Below are 17,486 nucleotides of genomic sequence, written 5' to 3' on the forward strand. Positions count from 1 at the left end.
GAGATTACAGGCTGAGCCACCAAGCCCGGCTCAGACTCATATTTAGTGGCTATCTGGAACACTGTGTTGACAAGACTGTACGGCAGATCCCAGGCTTGATAGACAGAAAGAGCCATTATTAGCCGGGCTCGGTGGCTTAGCTGGTAATCCCGCGCCTTGGGAGGCTGAGGTGAGTGAATTGTCTGAGTCCGCGGGTTCGAGATCCGCCAGGGCAACTTGGTGAGACCTCATCTCTACAATAAATCAAAAAGTCAGCCGGGTGTGGTAGCGTGCGCCTGTAATTCCGGCTACTTGGAAGGCTGAGGCAGAAGGATCGCCAGAGCCCAGCAGGTTGAGGCTGCAGTGACCGGGAGCGGCCACTGCACTCCAGTCTGGGCGACGGAGTGAGACTCCAACTCAAAAAAAAAAAAAGAAAGAGCCATTATTGATTAATGATGCCTGCATTGGATTGAAGGGGGGACAGCAGTGGAGGGGTTGAGGGGAATTGACAGCTTGTATGCCTGAGGTCCTCCAAGATCCTACCCAGCACTGATGTTCTCTAATGATATTCTGAGTGTGTGCATATATGTGTGTATGTAGACATAGTCTGGTGAGAAGTTAGTGGACCTCCATTACAGTAGGATGGCTTAACTTTTCAAAAACAACAGCAAAAAACATCCTATGTATATTGCAGCCCATTATCGAAGAGTTCTTAAATTTATGGTATATTATGTCCTTTAGATGATTGATTTGCATGTTTGCTTTAATTTATGGCAGCTTTAAAAATTATCTTTAAAGTGTAGTTACTACAAATGACTCTTTTTATGAGTTACAAAAATTTTCTATGAGTCGGAGTCTTACTCTGTCGCCCAGTCTAGAGTGCAGTGGCACCATCGTGGCTACCACACACAGCCTCGACCTCCTGGGCTCGGAGGGGCACCACCATGCCCAGCTAATCACAAGTGACTCTCTTTATTCAAATAATTAGCTTTCCATTTGTCTTGACTTAAAGTTCCGATACAGAGAAAGGAATTTCTCTGTCTGCAAAAATGCCACGAATTCCAGACACAACTGGTGAACTCAGCAGCAGAAGCACCATGGCTCTTATTTTCCACGGGAAGGCTACTGACTATATTAGTCTCTAAGATTGGTCTCCCAACAAGAAAAAGAAAAGTTTAACATTTGATACGCGGTGGTCATTTTGGCAGGCTTCTTTTTTGTTGTTGTGGTTACGACGAGGTTTTTCCATTTTAATTTTCAAGCCTAGTGTTGTAAGGCAAACGTCTTCAGATCAGTCTGGGTTCATTTGGAAGGCCTCTGAAATGCAGGCGCCTCTTCCTGGCAACCTGCATCGCTCTTCCAGTCTAATCACCTCCGGGATCGCAGGAAAAGGCAGGCCCTTTGGAAATGCTTCTAACCAGCCCACAAGTTACTTTTTTTTTTTTAATATTGCCCTTGTTTCTCTCCCTTCCCTTCTTTTTCTTTTCAGAAACGGAGTCGTCAGTCACTGCTGAGTTAGTGCCTACCTCATCATGGAACATTTCAAGTGAGCTCGACAAAGGTACACCGTGGGGGCACCCAGGGGAGGCGAGGAGGGAGGCGTGAGGCTCCGTTTTTAATCCAGGCGTGACCTTCTTTGAAATCAACTGTTTTTCAGATCACTAGAAGGAGGTGGGGGCCAAAATAAACCCCCAGGTTACTTTGTGGTCATTTAACGTTGAATTACTCGGAATTCTGTTATTTCTAGAAAGGGGTTTTTTTCCCCCCTCTGTCCTTTCCCGTCTTCCTATAAAATGTTCCACATGGTAAAAATGCTTCAAGATGTGAAATAGGGTCGTTTTGACCTTCCTGACACTACTTCTAGTGGATCTTATTTAGGGGATTTGAATCAGGCTCAAGCCTGAATTGATCAGAGCTGTTTGCTGGGTGACCTTTCACAATGAGCATTTGATGTGTTTACAGAGTTCAGGACAGAATATCTGGAATGTTTGTAATTGCCTCTGCATACAGATGGCAGCTTCGTGTGTGCACCTGGGGAACAGGTTCCTGCTAGGACGTTGTTAGTTAGCATTAATTAAGTCCCACCATATGCTAAGCATTGGCTACTTTATAGAGATCCTATGTCCCACAGTGGTAAATCAGGTCACGTTAAAGCCCCTGCAATCCGCCTCAACCTACCTTTGCAGGCTTCTTTCCCTTTATTCCCCTTTTACGTAACTCCAACCAAATTCATGTGTTTTCTTAGAAGTCCTGTGCTTCTCTGCCTCTTTGCTTTTGTCTCTCTCTCTTTTCACCTGGGTTGACTTTCCTTTTTTTGCCAATACCCATTCTTCCCAACGGCAAGACAACAAGTTACTTCCCCTTTAAGACCAAGCATAAATTTTATGCTAGCCACAGTCTTGTCTAATCCCTCCAGCAGGAAGTGACCTTTCCCTCTCTGAAACTCCCACAGACCTTTCTCTGTTCTTCTCTTTGCCTTCTATGTATTATATCATGATGATTTAGATACCTGTCTATCTCACCTTTAAGCCTAGAGGATCCCTTGTGGGTAGGATTTCTTCCTTCCTTCCTTCCTTCCTTCCTTCCTTCCTTCCTTCCTTCCTTCCTTCCTTCCTTCTCTCCCTCCCTCCCCCCTCCCCTCCTTCCCTCCCTCCCTCCTGTCTCTGTCACAAAATCTAACATGGAGGCTTGTTCATTGGAATACGCGTGGAATGACAAGTCACAACGAGAAGCCACATCCATACATTTATGTGCAGATACACTCAACAAACCTACTGAGTTTCTACTTTAGTTCAGGCACAGTTCCAGGTTCTGAGAGTACAGTGGTAAAAGGAGCTCAAAAGTCATTGTCAAAAATGATCTTTTATGATCAGCTGTCTCTACTCTGCTAATATGCTTAGTGGAAGTTGCATTTTTTATAAAGCAGCAATAGGCGGGGTTATTTTGCTGGTTATATATTTCATGACGTACTGTAGGATGGCAGGATGAAGAGAGGTGTCTTTTTACCTTACATCAAAGAACATTTAGAAACATTTTTTTCTATTGTCAAATTTGATTCGGACATTCTTTTTCTAAATAAGGATTATAGGGACTGCGTGTTATTCCTCTCCATCTCCAACACCAATACAACACCAGGCAATAGATTTTCAAGAAATATTTATAGAATTTTTAAACAAAAGAGAAGAAATAAAGAACACTAAATGCTAACTTAATGCCAACTCTGTGCCCATCACTATGCTAGGTGTTTTTTTTTTTTTTTTTTGAGTTGGAGTCTCACTCTGTTGCCCAGGTTGGGAGTGCGGTGGCACACTCATGGCCACCCTAGCATCGACCTGCTGGCCTCCAGCGATGCTTCCACCTCAGCTTTCCAAGTAGCCGGAACTACAGGTGCAGCTACCACACCCAGCTAATTTTTAATAAATTTTTATTGTAGAGACGAGGTCTGACCAAATTTCCTGGGCTGGTTTCAAACCTGGGCTCAGGTAATCCACTCATCTCGACCTCCCAAAGTGCTAGGATTACAGGCTGAGCCACCAAGCCCGGCCACTAGGTGCTTTCAAGTACATGAACTTACTCTACTGGCTTTTTATGGCACCAACAGAACAGTTGTACCATTGCACAGTGCCTATTACCGATCAGATATCAGTGATGGCTGTAAAAGGCATCAGTATGTGCTAAGAAAGGCAGCAGAGTCACCAGTCGAGAACCCAGCCTGCTAGACTTGGAATTTCTACCAGACCAGCACTGTAATTAGAAGTGGCTACCCATCAAAAAAGAGAGAGTAGTCTGGGCAACATAGCAAGACCTCTTCTTCACAAAAATTCAAAAAATTAGTTGGGTGTAGTGGTACACACCTGTAGTCCCAGCTACTCAGGAGGCTGAGGTGGAAGAATTGCCTGAGTCCAGGAGGTCAAGGCTAAGGTGAGCCATGAGTATGTCACTAAACTCCAGCATGGGCGAAATAGTGAGACCTCAACCCAAAAAGACAAAAAAAGAGTATCAATAGTATGAACCCACTGGGCAAGATGAAGACAGACCCCAAACTCCTTTGTTTGGGCAGCATGGGTAACTTTCCAGGGATTCTTGATATCATCTTCTTCTAGAAGATAACTGGTAGATGGTCTTTACTTCCCACTTAGAATGAAAAAGAAAGCTGATGAATTCATTTATTATTCATTCATTTATTATTCATTCATTAATCAGAACCTTGTTGATTCCTATTCTGGTCAGGGAACCATAGGAAGAAATAGGATATGAAGGCAAATCAGACAAGGGCCCCTGTCCTCCATGAAAAACTGACATCTAAATGCATAATCAAAGCCTTCTGGTCAGTTTGATAGACTGTACCCTCAAGAGACACTCCTTTCCATCACAGAGATATGTTGGTGGAACTATACACTGAAATCTCCAGATTCCAAAAATAAAGAACAAGTTCAAGACTGAGCAATAATCGGTGAGGAGGACTTAAGGCAAAGATCTTGTGAAAATTTGAGAAGTGTGTCTGTTTTTTAGGGCCTGGAGTTTCAGTGTTCCATGGGGGTGAGTTGAAACTACAGGAAACAAACTCCCTGCATCAGGCTGTGAGAATGAATGACTGGCCTAGGTATGAAATAAGGAAAATTCTGCTGAGGATGTGGTATGGAAATCTACTCATCACCCTTGGCCATTGGGATCACTCATGAGAAATCCCGACTTCAGCCTGTACCACACATGGATATGGGGTTGGCGCCCTTCTCAGGGATCGCATGTGCCGCAGACCAAGAAGATAATGTAAAAACTTGATCTGGAATTGATTCAACTAGGAGACACTGGCAAAACTACAACCAGCTCATACAAATGTCTCAACATCTCAGTGCTTGAGGGTCTCCCACCAAAGACATTGTTTAAAAAATTTTAAAGATGTGGGTACAATTCAAGGTTAGGTAACTAAGTGGTCATCGTACAGGTAAGGTTTAGGCCTTCCTTTGGCCCCCACTTCACCTGGCAAAGACAAAATTAAAACCACAAAACAACAACAGCGGCCAACTCCTGCTGGTGTTGAGTTTGCTTTTAAAAATCACAGTGCTCATAAGAGAGGGGGCAAAACCACCATTAGGAAGCACCATCAAATAAAATACATGTAGAAGTTCACACCTTAGAAACGAAAGACAGTAGACCAACTTGAGGAAGTGTCTATGTTTAAAATCTTTCATGGTGGAAGAGGAAATAGAACCCACAGGACAAGTACAGGAGAATATGACAAAAAAAAAAAGTAGACAGATTTCAAAAGAACTAAATAGAAATTCTAAAACGCAAAGGTAGAGATATGGAAATTAAAATTCATCAAATGTGTTAAACAGTGATACACTCAGCTGAAGAGAGAAATTGTGAACTGGAAGACAGATTTTTGAGATAGTATGGTGATTTAGAGAATGGTTTGAGCCAAAGTGACTTACTAGGGTTTGAATCCTGATTCTACTACCTGTTTCCTGTGTGACTTTTGGCAAGCCACTCGACTTGCCTTGCTTTGGTCTTCTCGTTTGTAAGACAGGATAATAAAAGTACCCACTGCACAAGGTTGTTGTAAACATCCATGTGGCTGGCAAATCTGATATCCTCATTAGAGTAAGACGTGATTGTTGCTTTTGGCTAATATGGTTGTTACTTTGGGCTTGACAGTAAAAAAATCATGGGTACTTTGGCAGTCTGTTAAGGCAGGCATTTTTTTAGGGTTGGAGTAGAGATTTTAGATCCTGTAAAATCATCCCATGTTGGGAGCTGCCCACTCTGGCCTTCCACGCCCGAGTGTTCACCCACACAAGCAATATACTTCTTAGCATGGCAAACAAGGTTTTCCATGGTCTCACCCCGCCAGCTCCTCTTATCTCACCTCTAGTCCCCATCCTTAATATGCCGTTCATTTCAATAACCTCCCTCTGAGCCGGGCTTGGTGGCTCAGCCTGTAATCCTGTGCCTTTGGGAGGCTGAGGTGAGTGGATTGCCTGAGCCCACGGGTTCGAGACCCACCTGGGCAACTTGGCGAGTCCTCATCCCTACAATAAATCAAAATGAGCCGGGCGTGGTAGCACGCGCCTGTAGTTCCAGCTACTTGGACGGCTGAGGCGGAAGGATCACCGGAGCCCAGCAGGTCAAGGCTGCGGTGGCCAGGAGCGGCCACTGCACTCCAGTCTGGGTGACAGAGTGAGACTCCAACTCAAAAAAAAAATAAAATAACCTCCCTCTGATTCCCATAGATATCCCTTTGTTCATGCAGTTTCCTCTGACTGGGTTATCCTTAACCCTATTCTTCACGTAGCTAACTCCTTCTTACTCAAGCACCCCTTTAGATAGTCCCTCACCCCCCATTTTCCCACAATGCCCCTCATGAACATAGTACTGAATATGACAGGCAGTATTCCTGCATTGGTGAACCTTCTAGAAAGAGAGATGAGTTGACACATCCTCCCATCAACCCTATTGACCATGAGGTCAACAGTGCCCCCAAATTAGGGGTACCCTATTAGCCTATGTCTGCCTTCGTCAGAATCCTTGCTCCCTGTCTTGAAAGTATGTTTTTTGCCTGCATCTTTATTTTTTAATTTTTTTTGAGCTGGACTCTCACTCCGTCACCCAGGCTGGAGTGCCGTGGCACGCTCACGGCCACCCCAGAGTCAACCTGCTGGGCTCCGGCGATCCTTCTGCCTCAGCCTTCCAAGTAGCAGGAACTGCAGGCGTGCGCTACCATGCCTGGCTAACTTTTTTTTTTTCCGATTTATTGTAGAGACGAGGTCTCGCCAAGTTGCCCAGGCTGATCTCAAACCCACGGGCTCAGGCAGTCCCCTCACCTCAGCCTCCCAAATTTCTGGGATGACAGGCTGTGCCACTGAGTTGCCTTTGTCTTTAAAGGCAGGGTCTGCCTTATCTATTTCTTAACACAATGCAGTAGGAAACATGTAGTAGAGAACATCGTGTTAAATCATTTGGTGTCAAATCCCAGCTGTGGTGGTGAACACCTAGCAGGTGGGAGGCACCTGCCAAGCAGGCTGTGTGCGTAGTCCAAATTCACACCACCCCATTTGCTAGAACAGAAAGGCAGCTGAGGCTCATGGGGGTTAAAGGACTCGACCCAGGGGAAGTGCCAGGATTTCCACCAAGGCCTCCAGTTTGGTCCAAAGACCCTGTCCAGCACGACAGCCAAGTTCACCATCTCCTGGGCATCCATAGCCCCTCCTCCTATGGGGCGAGTTCACCCACACGGAGAAGCAGTAAAATAAAATCATCCCTCGGGATACTTTAATGCCTTCCTCCTCACCCAGCCGCTCTGTCCCACCCGCCAATCCCACTGCACTTCCCAGCCTTGCCCAGGTCCCAGCGTTCTGTTAAATGAGTCCAGTCACTGGCATTAAGCAGTTACCTGTCTATCCTTTCCAACAGGAAATGAAATTTAAAAGAGACAAGGCCACCCTGGAAGAGCCGCTGAAAGCTACTATTGATGGCTCATGGGGGTAATTTCTGGACAAATACTTCAGAACCAAATACCACCTAAAATAAATGGATCTGCAGGGGATCAACCTCAGCTTCCCCACAAGAGAGCTGGAGTGGGTGTGAGGAGGGCCTCTTTCCCTCCTTCCATATTCAGTCACAAGAAGTCTCAGAGGCTCTCTATAGAAAGCCAAATGTTTCTTTTGGAGAAAGGACTGGAAATTACTCCCGTAGGTAGCAGAAAGGGAGGGAGCCTCCTGCTTAAAAAAATACGGAGGCCTGCTTCCAACTGCAAATAGCTCTCTGTGCCGACAGACTAGATTTGGGCATATTTTGGTCCTGGTTTTCCTTTTTAAATGGCTTTCTTTACCAGATTGGAGCTTTAGTAGGGAAGCATACAGCGTGGTTCTTATGTGCACGGGCTTTTGAGTTTCTGTGATGCTGACTTCCCGCTGCTCACCTGTGGAATGGGACTGTTTGTATCTATCACCTAAGGCTGCTTTCCTGGCCAGCAAACGTGTCTATGGGCCGCACATCTGTGTTGTGATAGGATACCTGCTTGCATGGCCCCAGTAGGCAGATGTACCCTAGACTCACCCCCTTAGCCCATCTCACCATCAAGATTCTCTAGTTCTGGAACGGTTGCTTTCTCCTGGCCTTCCTCTCTATGGTTTGTCCATGGCATATGCATAGTCAATTTAAGTGATATTGACTGGCCTATTGCTTAAAGCTTGATTCTTAGCTAGTCCAAGTGTGGTAGCTGAGTCATCTTGTTGGGCTCCTAATTGTCTATATCTGGAGCCATGGCAGCGGGTGAAGGTAGGGATGGCCTGAGTCTTGCCATAACACTTGGCAAGTTGACGAACAGACCTCCTGGGACTGTTGATCCATCGTTGTATTATCCATCCTGATGTTCCATCTCAAATTCCTGGGATAACCGTGTGGTATTCAATCTAATCACTATTATATTAAGACCATCCAAGTTTGGCAGGTTTGGGCCTTAAGCAACATCTTTCTAATATTGATATATCATTTTCTTTCTTTTTTTCTTTTTCTTTTTTGAGTTGGAATCTCGCTCCACCACCCAGGCTGGAGTACCATGGCACACTCACGGCAACTCCAACATCGACCCACTGGGCTCCAGGGATCCTTCCACCTCAGCCTTCCAAGTAGCCAGAACTACAGGCGCACGCTCCCATACCCGGCTAATTTTTATTGATTGTAGAGACGAGGTCTTGCCAAGGTGTCCGGGCTGGCCTTGAACCCATGGGCTCAGGCGACCTACTCACCTCGGCCTCCCAAAGTGCTGGGATTACAGGCTGAGCCACCGAGCCCGGCCAATATATCGTTTTCTTGAAAACATATCATCTTCCATGACCAACTACTAAAGCACTTGGAATTGGAGCCTCTAGCCTCATATGGAAAATAGGGGAAGTGATATGACTTGTAAGGGTTGTTGTGAGGGTTAAATGAAGTATAAAGTCCCATCTCAGCCCCTAGCAAAGGTCGATGCTCATGATTGGTTTTTCTCTTGGCCCTCCCTTCTTATTCCCAAGGGGAGAGAAGTACTATCTGGGGAAAGAGCCCTTGACAAGGAACCTAGGTTCTAGACCCAGCTCAGCTCTATTGTAGGTCAGTGACCTACTAAGCTTTGGACCTAAGTGTTTCCACCTATAAAAGGGGAGAAGTTAATCCTTATGTCGGCTGCCTTACCCATTTTGAGACTGCAGTGTTGTGTGGCCCAGAGTGGTAGCCACTTGCTACTTGTGGCTGTCAGATACTTGAAATGTGACCACTCCAAAGTGAGGAGTGGTGTAAGTGTAGAACACACTGGATTTCAAAGTCTTAATATAAAAAACAAAACATCTTTTTTTTTTTTTGAGTTGGAATCTCACTCTGTCGCCCAGACTGGAGTGCAGTGGCCGCTCCCGGCCACTGCAGCCTCGACCTGCTGGGCTCCGGTGGTCCTTCTGCCTCAGCCTTCCGAGTAGCTGGAATTACAGGCGTGCACTACCACGCCTGGTTAATTTTTTGATTTTAGTGTAGAGATGAGGTCTCGCCTGCCCAGGCGGGCCTCGAACCCGCGGGCTCAGGCAATCCACTCACCTCAGCCCCCCAAAGGCACGGGATTACAGGCTGAGCCACCGAGCCCGGCTAAAACAAAACATCTTACTATTAACTTTACATCGATTACATGCTATAATGGTATTTTAATATATTGAATGAATTAAAAGATCTTATTAAAATTAATTTCCCTGATCCTTTTTCGTATGACTATTAGACAGTTTAAAATAACACGTCTCACTCACATGTGTGCTCATGTTATATTTCTGTTGGATCATACCACTGTCGTGAAACAATAGCTGGAACCTTGGCTAAACCTCCTAACCTGTGCCTCCTCCTTGCAGCTGGGGACATGTTCTCATAGACGAGGTCCAACAGTTAGGTTCGTGAGCCATCCTAGAACAAGTGTTACATACCTTGTTGCTGAATATCACAGCAATGATATTCCCCTTGGGAAGCTATGCTCTGACGCCAGCGCCTTGTTTATGCATCAAAGAAATTTTGGAACTCTTTTTCTGGAATGGTCACCAGAGCTGTCGTCATTCTTTGCGGGGGTCTGACAGTTGAGGTCACGAACTCGCCATGTGTGCTTGCTTTGGTAGCGCTGTACGAATAACTGTATCAGAACACCCTCCCTACTTGTCTGATCTGGCCCCAGTGACTTCCTTCTTTACCTGAAGATAAAGGAACTATTGAAAGGAAGACATTCTGATGATATCCGGGGCATCAAGTATAAGACGACAACAGCTCTGATGGTCATTCCAGAAAAGAGAGTTCCAAAATTGCTTTGACAGGTGGACTGGTCACTGGCATCGGTGCATAGCTTCCCAAGGCCAGGACTTCAAAGGTGACTATGGTGATATTCAGCAGCGAGGTGTGTAGCACTTTTTTTAGGATGAATTTGTGAACTTAATGGTTGGACCACGTACATCCTGGCTTTTAAATTCTAGGAGAAATTTTTCTAAAAACTGTGTGTGTGTGTGTGTGTGTGTGTGTGTGTGTGTGTGTGTGTGTATAATGCCTTAAAATACATAACTTTTTTATGTTTGAGGGATTATCATTACTTATTATAATCTGATCTCTGATTGGAGAAAGGCAGTATCTAGAGTGATCTCCCTTCTGTGGAGAAACATGTGGATTAAAAGCCCAAAGCTCAGAGGGATTACAATTTGATAATGGTTTGTGTAGACAACAGCAAGAGAACCACAGAACGAGTCAGGAAATGCCAGCTTTGGGGTAACAAGCTGGGCGCCCTCACATTGGGTCCTGACGACCCAGCCATCGCCTGTCTTCATCTTGCTCTGTCTCCTGAGCTGCCTGGGATCCTTTGATTTCCTCCAGTGAGCCAAGCTCTCTGAGCAGAGGCAGGTTGCACACGCTCCTCCTTCCTCCAGAATCCTCTTGCCCTTGCTCCTTGCCTCCTTCGGGTCCTGGTGTCATTGTCCTCTCCTCAGAGAAGTTTCTCCTGGTACTCAAAGCTAGTCTCCACGGTTTGTTTCCTTTTCCTTTACGGCAGCTTTTTAAAGAATCTGGTCTAGGCCTGGGAGTGATGAGAGGAACACCTTGATAGGAAAGCAGGGGCTCGGGTGTGTGCGGAGAACTTCTTGCCTGCTGTGCTGTGCCTGCTTTGTCCCTTGCTGACAACAAGCTCTTGTTCCCTTTGCCTGGAACCTGGCATGGAAGCATGGGACATGGAACTCAGCTCTCCATCAACCCAGCAACTCTCTCCCGGACTCTTGGCAATCCCCTTGACTTGACCAGTCTACCGACTTTCCGGAAAGGAACTCCCAAGATGAGGGCTATGGACTTCCGTCGTGACACCAAGGGAAAATGACCCATTATGGTCCATCCATAAAGGTCCATCCTGAAAGCCTGCTCAGAGGGGAGCGACTTGTCATCGGCACCTCACCACACAGGGTCTCTCCTCTCTGCTTCCTGTCTGCTGCTGTTGGTGGGACATTCACCTTAGAGGCACAAGGCCCCGGGGCGCTCTGCAGATGGCCAGCGTGGCTGTGTGGAGCAGTGCAGAGCCCCAGCTCCATCCTCCCTGCTGCAACTGCTGCCCTGGTCCAGGGAGAGGAGCAATCGAACAGCCCTAGAGACGTTTATGCTCTGGTTTTTACCGTTTAGAAACAGGATAGAGGCTTATCTGCCTCCTATCATGGGTCTCAGGCTCCTGACTTCCTTGGTACCATTTTTGGTGATTCCTGGCTAAGACAAGTCACATTTTTTGGACTCATAAATAATCAGGAAGCAGCAGAGAAAGAGTTTCTTGGTTACCCAGGCTGCCTTTTTTCTAACCAGTATGTCTTTTAGTTTGCATTTAAACCTGTCCCCCGCTGAGAGAACCTCCCGGTGCACCCACTTCCGAAATGACCTTGGAGTCTGACTTCGAGGTGCTTCCAGACACCTGTGGACTGCGGTCCTGCTCACAGGGACCATGCAGGGCCTTTCTAGTCCTGGGCCCACAGCCAGCCCTTGCTAAAAGGCTTGCAGGGACTTTTGGACTTAGGCCTACTTGACTAAAGGAAGAGGAAGAGAGGTCATACAAAGTGTTTTACCGTTTGGTTCCTGCCTCAGTTTCCACTGCTCCTCCTCCTCCACCCTTGCTTGTTATGCTCTAAAACCAAAGTGCTCATTTCTCCTTATCCGATTTCAAGCATCTGTGCAATTTGCTGTTTGCTACGGTGAGCATACCCTCCCCAACCTTTTATCATCCTTAAACACTCAGACTTTGGATTGCCTGAGCCCACGGGTTCGTGACCTGCCTGGGCAACTTGGCGAGACCTCATCTCTACAATAAATCAAAAAATTAGCCGGGTGTGGTAGCGCGCGCCTGTAGTTCCAGCTACTTGGAAGGCTGAGGCGGAAGGATCGCTGGAGCCCAGCAAGTCGAGGCTGTGGTGGCCGGGAGCAGCCACTGTACTTCAGTCTGGGCAACAGAGTGAGACTCCAACTCAAAAAAAACAAACAAACAACAACAAAAAAGCACTTAGACTTTATCACTTCCAGAAGCCTTTCCTGACCTCTCCTTCTCCCTTTGATAATCATACCTTGTTCCCCACCACACTGCTAGGTGATACTTATTTGCATACATGTTTTTCCTGTCCTTCTCCCTCCCCTTCTTTTTCCCTCATGCAAGAAATATTTATTGAGCTTGCTTGTTTCCAGCAAAGCCCTCATGGGTCTCCCATTCAAGCAGGACGGTCAACCAGGAAAAGCAATGTGGAGAGGACTTTGAGAAGGATAAGAACAGTGAGCCAGGCTGTGAAATTCTTGAGGTCAGAAATTATGTCTTCTTTATGCCTCCTTATATCTCTAATACCTAGTACAGGTGTATGAATGAATGAATGAATGGTAAAAATCAGAACATGGGAGCTGAGACCTAGTTTGAGTGACTGTCCTCAAGCTCTGATGAATGTTAGAATCACCTGGAGAGACCCAGGTTCATTGAAACAGGCTAGACCCTAAGCCACTCCCATTTTGACCATCTACCCAGGTGACTCATGCCCACTAAAGTTTGAGGACCGGTGATAAAGCAGTAGTTTTTAACCACGGCTGTAGTTGTAATCACCTGGGGAATTTTAAAAATTACTAATAGCCTGGGTCGGTTTTTCCCTCCTCCACCCCCCGTATCTTATTGGTCTGGGTGTGCAGTCTGTGATTTGAGAGAGTTTAAAGCGCCCCGGGTGATTGTAGTGAGCAACACAGTTTGAGAACCACGCTTGAGAGTTCTTCTAGGCCAGTTCACCTTGTAGTTGGACTCTTTCCATAATATTCTAACAAGTGACTTATCCAGACATAGGCACTTGGAACTTTCTCCGCTTCTGGCCTTAATTTTCTGACGTAATATGTGAAAGACCTGGGCTTGGAGTGAGAAGTCTTTGGTTTATATTTAAGCTTTGTGGCTAACCCCAGGTTCTTGAAAATTGTGTGAGCACAGAATGTAATGACATATATGAGTCAGCTGAGCTCAAGCCCCAGCATGGATTAAATAAATTTAAAGATGGATAGATTGATATTGATATTGACGAATTTTTTTAATGCCTGAATGTGTTGGCACGACACCATCACTTTCTTCTTATGGCCATTGGGAGTAATACCTCCCTTCCCCATGAAATAACTACCGTCTGTTGAGGGCTTTTGATGTGCCACAAGTCATGTGAGGTAATTTACATGACTTATCAAATTATTTAATTAATAATAATTCTCAGAGATAGTATGTCCATTTTACAGCTGAAAAATTGAACTTTAGAGAAAAATAGTGGGTTGAATGGTGACCCCCCCCTCAAAAAAGGTAAGTCCATGTCATAATGTCTGGAACATGTTAAGTTTATTTGGGAAGGGTGTTTGCACGTGTAATTAAATTCGCGATCTTGAGATGAGCTCATCCTGCATTATCCACGTGGGCCCTCAGTGCCTACAAGTATCCTTTTAAGATAGAGACAGAGGGAGATTTTCTAAAGACCCACAGAGGAAAAGCATTGCTAGGAACGAAAACAGAGTTTGGAGTGATACAGCCACAAGCTCAGGAATGCGGAGGCTGCCCCCAGAGGCTAGGAGAGACAAGGAATTGGTTTGGTTCCACTCCAGGGTTCCCAGAGGGAGTGTAACCCTTTTGCATTTTGTACTTCTAATTTCCAGAACTGTAAGAGAACATACTTCTGTTGTTTTAAGCCACCAAGTCTGCGATAATTTGTTACAGTAGCATCAGGAACATAAGAGACATTTAAGCAACTTGCCCAAAGTCACAAAGCAGTGAGTGAATCAAGAATTCAGACCCACGTCCTTAACCAATATATTATATTGCCTCTAAACTGAACGGAAGTTTGTACTAAAATGCCTTCTATTCATTTTTTACTCAACAAATGTTTATCGATTATCTACCATGAGCAAGGCATATACTGAGTGATGACAGTACAATAATGAACAAGACAGAAACAGTATTGCCTTTGGATTTTCCATAATTTAGAGGAAAAGAAATACTTCAGCTTCTTTCACATACACAGATATATTGAAAATTCTTTCATTTCAGCAGTGCTAGGTACTACAGAGAAGTGTGAAAAATATGAGACTTATCCCAGAACAGAGGATGCTCACATCCACCCTGGCTAGGCCCAGTTAATGCCCACCTGAGGTAGGACCAGCCTTCATTCTCTCTGGCCTGTTTCCTGAGGGTTTGAGTGCCTACAATTCCACATTAGCCCTCCTAAGCTTCCAGAAGTTGGCCCACAGATAGGACAGGTCCCTTATTTGGGGATAAGGATCCAAAAAAGGAAGAAGGCAGTAAGACCCTCAGCAGACAGTGAGCTCTATAGCCCATTACAGACCTTGTTTTGAGGCAGTAGAGTGTGTGAGAACTTCTCTCAGACAAGGTTGGAATTCTGCATTCCTATGCCAGGCAAGATTTCCTGTAAGACCAAGAGAAGCTCACTAATCATCTCTTTAGTTCCAAGCTATATTACTTCAGGGCAGCGCCTGCCAAGGCCCCATGCTTAAACATCTCTTTGCCTGGGTTTATTCCATCAAATGCTTATTTGCTTTGAAGAAATGCCCCAAGTGGCTTAGGGAGTTCAATCTCCACAGAGAGCTCCTAGCCTCTGCCCCAATTGCTGCAACTAGGATTAACTTATTTTCTGACCATTTTTGGCAATAATTAATAATAATAATTCCATTACTTGCAGGCCCAAAGTCGGACCTGACCAACTCTGGTCACTGAAATATAGTTGTTTAGGATTCAACCTGCAAGAATTTCCTACCCATGGTCTTTTCTTGTCTTCTGAACTCAGAGAGCTGGATTCTTCCCAAAGATCCTTCCCAGGATTTTACTTTCAACCTCCTTACCTCCGCCAATACTTATATTCAGTCATTCGTTTATTAATTGCCAGCTGTATGCCAGGTACTGTGCTGATGGTGCAGAGATGAAAACACAAAGTTCGTTTCTCACAAACTTCATTGTCTGGTGGGGTTAGCACATTCCTATGTGGCAAGTATTATTATAGCCAACGCTTTTTTTTTGAGTTGCCCAGGCTGGAGTGCAGCACTCATGACCACCGCAGCCTCAACCTGCTGGGCTCAGGCGATTCTTCTGCCTCTGCCTTCGAAGTGGCTGGAACTACAGGTGTGCAAAAACCATGCCCAGCTAATTTGTTGATTTATTGTTGATTTGTTGCTTGCACTTATCTCAAACCCCTGGGCTCAGGCAATCCTCTCGCCTCCACCTCCCAAAGTGCTGGGATTATAGATGTGAGCCATCACACTTGGCCTATAGCCAACATTTCTGAGCACCACTTAATGTGACATAAAACCCTGCAAGGTAAATACTATTATGTCCATCTTATGGACAAGAAAACACTTTTGAGGTAAAGTGACTCATCTAATACATGGCAGAACCAAAATTCAAATCCAGGCTTTCCTAGCTACGAAGTTCATATTCTCAATGACTACCTGTTTTTAAAATAATATTCTGTGTTTATAGGAAGGAAAAGAAGAAAGGACTTATAAGCCTATTAGCTAATAGAATATTCTTTCTGAAAGAGGATATTCTTAATTGCCCTTAGGTGATTTTTCTTATTTTTGTTTTCCCTTTAATTTTCATATTTTCTTTATTAAATTTCACATACTCTTATAATCAGGAAAAAAATACACAAAAAATAAGAAAACTCATATATACCCAAAACAATTGAGAATAGGTACACAAACAAATACACGTGCACACGTATTCATAGCCGCACTATTCAGAATAATCAAAAGGTGAAACAACCTAAATGTCCGTGGGATGAGTGGTAAACAAAGTGTGGTATAAACATACAATGGGATATTATTTAACCATAAAAAGGAATGAAATTCTGATGCAAGCCACAAGATGGATGAACCCTGAAAACATTGCATTGAGTGGAAGTAGCCAGACACAAGAGGTCATGTGTATGATTTCATTCCTGTGAAATATCCAGAAGCAGTCAATACATACAGGCAGAAAACAGGTTGGTTGCTAGATGTTAGGTAGAACGGGAACAGGAGTAACCACTTTACAGGCACAGGGTTTCCTTTTGGGTGATGGACATGTTTTCAAACTAGACAGAGGTAATGGTTGTACAACACTGTGAATGTCCTAAATGCCACTGAATTGTTCACTTTAATTTTATGTGATATGGATTTTGCTTAAATAAAACAAAAATAAGAAAACTCTAAATAAACAAAGTCACATGGAGGCCGGGAGAGGTGGCTCATGCTTACAATCCCAGCACTTTGGGAGGACGAGGCAGGACGATTGCTTGAGCCCAGAAGTTCAAGACCAGTCTTGGCAACATAGTTAGACCTCCTTCTCTACAAATATTCCCCAAAAAGTAGCCAGGCGTGGTGGCACGCACCTCTGTAGTCCCAGCTACTCAGGAGGCTAAGGCAGAAGGATCACCTGAGCCCAGGAGGTTGAGACTGCACTGAACCATGATCGTGTCACTGCACTCCAACCTGGGTGACAGAGTGAGACCCTGACTCAAAAAACCAACCCCCCCCAAAAAAACAAAGTCACATTTATACGATTTTTGTCATGCTATTCTTCTGCACTGCTAGTTCTGTCAGGGCTACAAAAATGAGTTTGACATCTCCTCACTGCTTTTTGTTAGTGCTTACAGCCCCTATACTGAGTAAAGCCCCCGGCATGTCCACTAACTAATAATGGAACTTTGTGGCAGTCACTTAACCTCTCTGGACTTAGTGTTCTCGGCTGTTACCCAGGAATAAAAATATCATTTTGAAGAAGTCGTTTCCAGATCCTAATATGATAATATTGTGCTTTGTAAACTATAAGTTACTCGAATGTGTTTTTCTAGTCTTTATTTTTACATCAAAAAATACTGGTTGATGTAAAATAATCTCTAACTACTTACCAGGCATGTGTGTTAAAAGAACTATGAGCATAGCGGGTAAAATGTTGGTAATTGTGTTTAGATACTGTGCTTTCTGTTGTGAATATTGCTGGT

The 17,486-nt window shown here is 44.8% G+C and overlaps 1 protein-coding gene across 1 annotated transcript in view; it reads left to right on the forward strand.

Annotated features, from left to right (window-relative positions):
• ROR1 (receptor tyrosine kinase like orphan receptor 1) overlaps positions 1-17,486 on the forward strand; it is a 421,847-nt gene that overhangs the window by 238,457 nt on the left and 165,904 nt on the right. The window contains exon 2 of the mRNA XM_021713621.1: positions 1,469-1,540. Coding sequence (XP_021569296.1) covers positions 1,469-1,540 — 72 coding nt within the window. The remainder of the gene's footprint in view (positions 1-1,468; positions 1,541-17,486) is intronic.

Source organism: Carlito syrichta, unplaced genomic scaffold (assembly GCF_000164805.1).
Source record: "Carlito syrichta isolate Samal-C Ts95f unplaced genomic scaffold, Tarsius_syrichta-2.0.1 Scaffold304635, whole genome shotgun sequence".
NCBI lineage: Eukaryota > Metazoa > Chordata > Mammalia > Primates > Tarsiidae > Carlito > Carlito syrichta.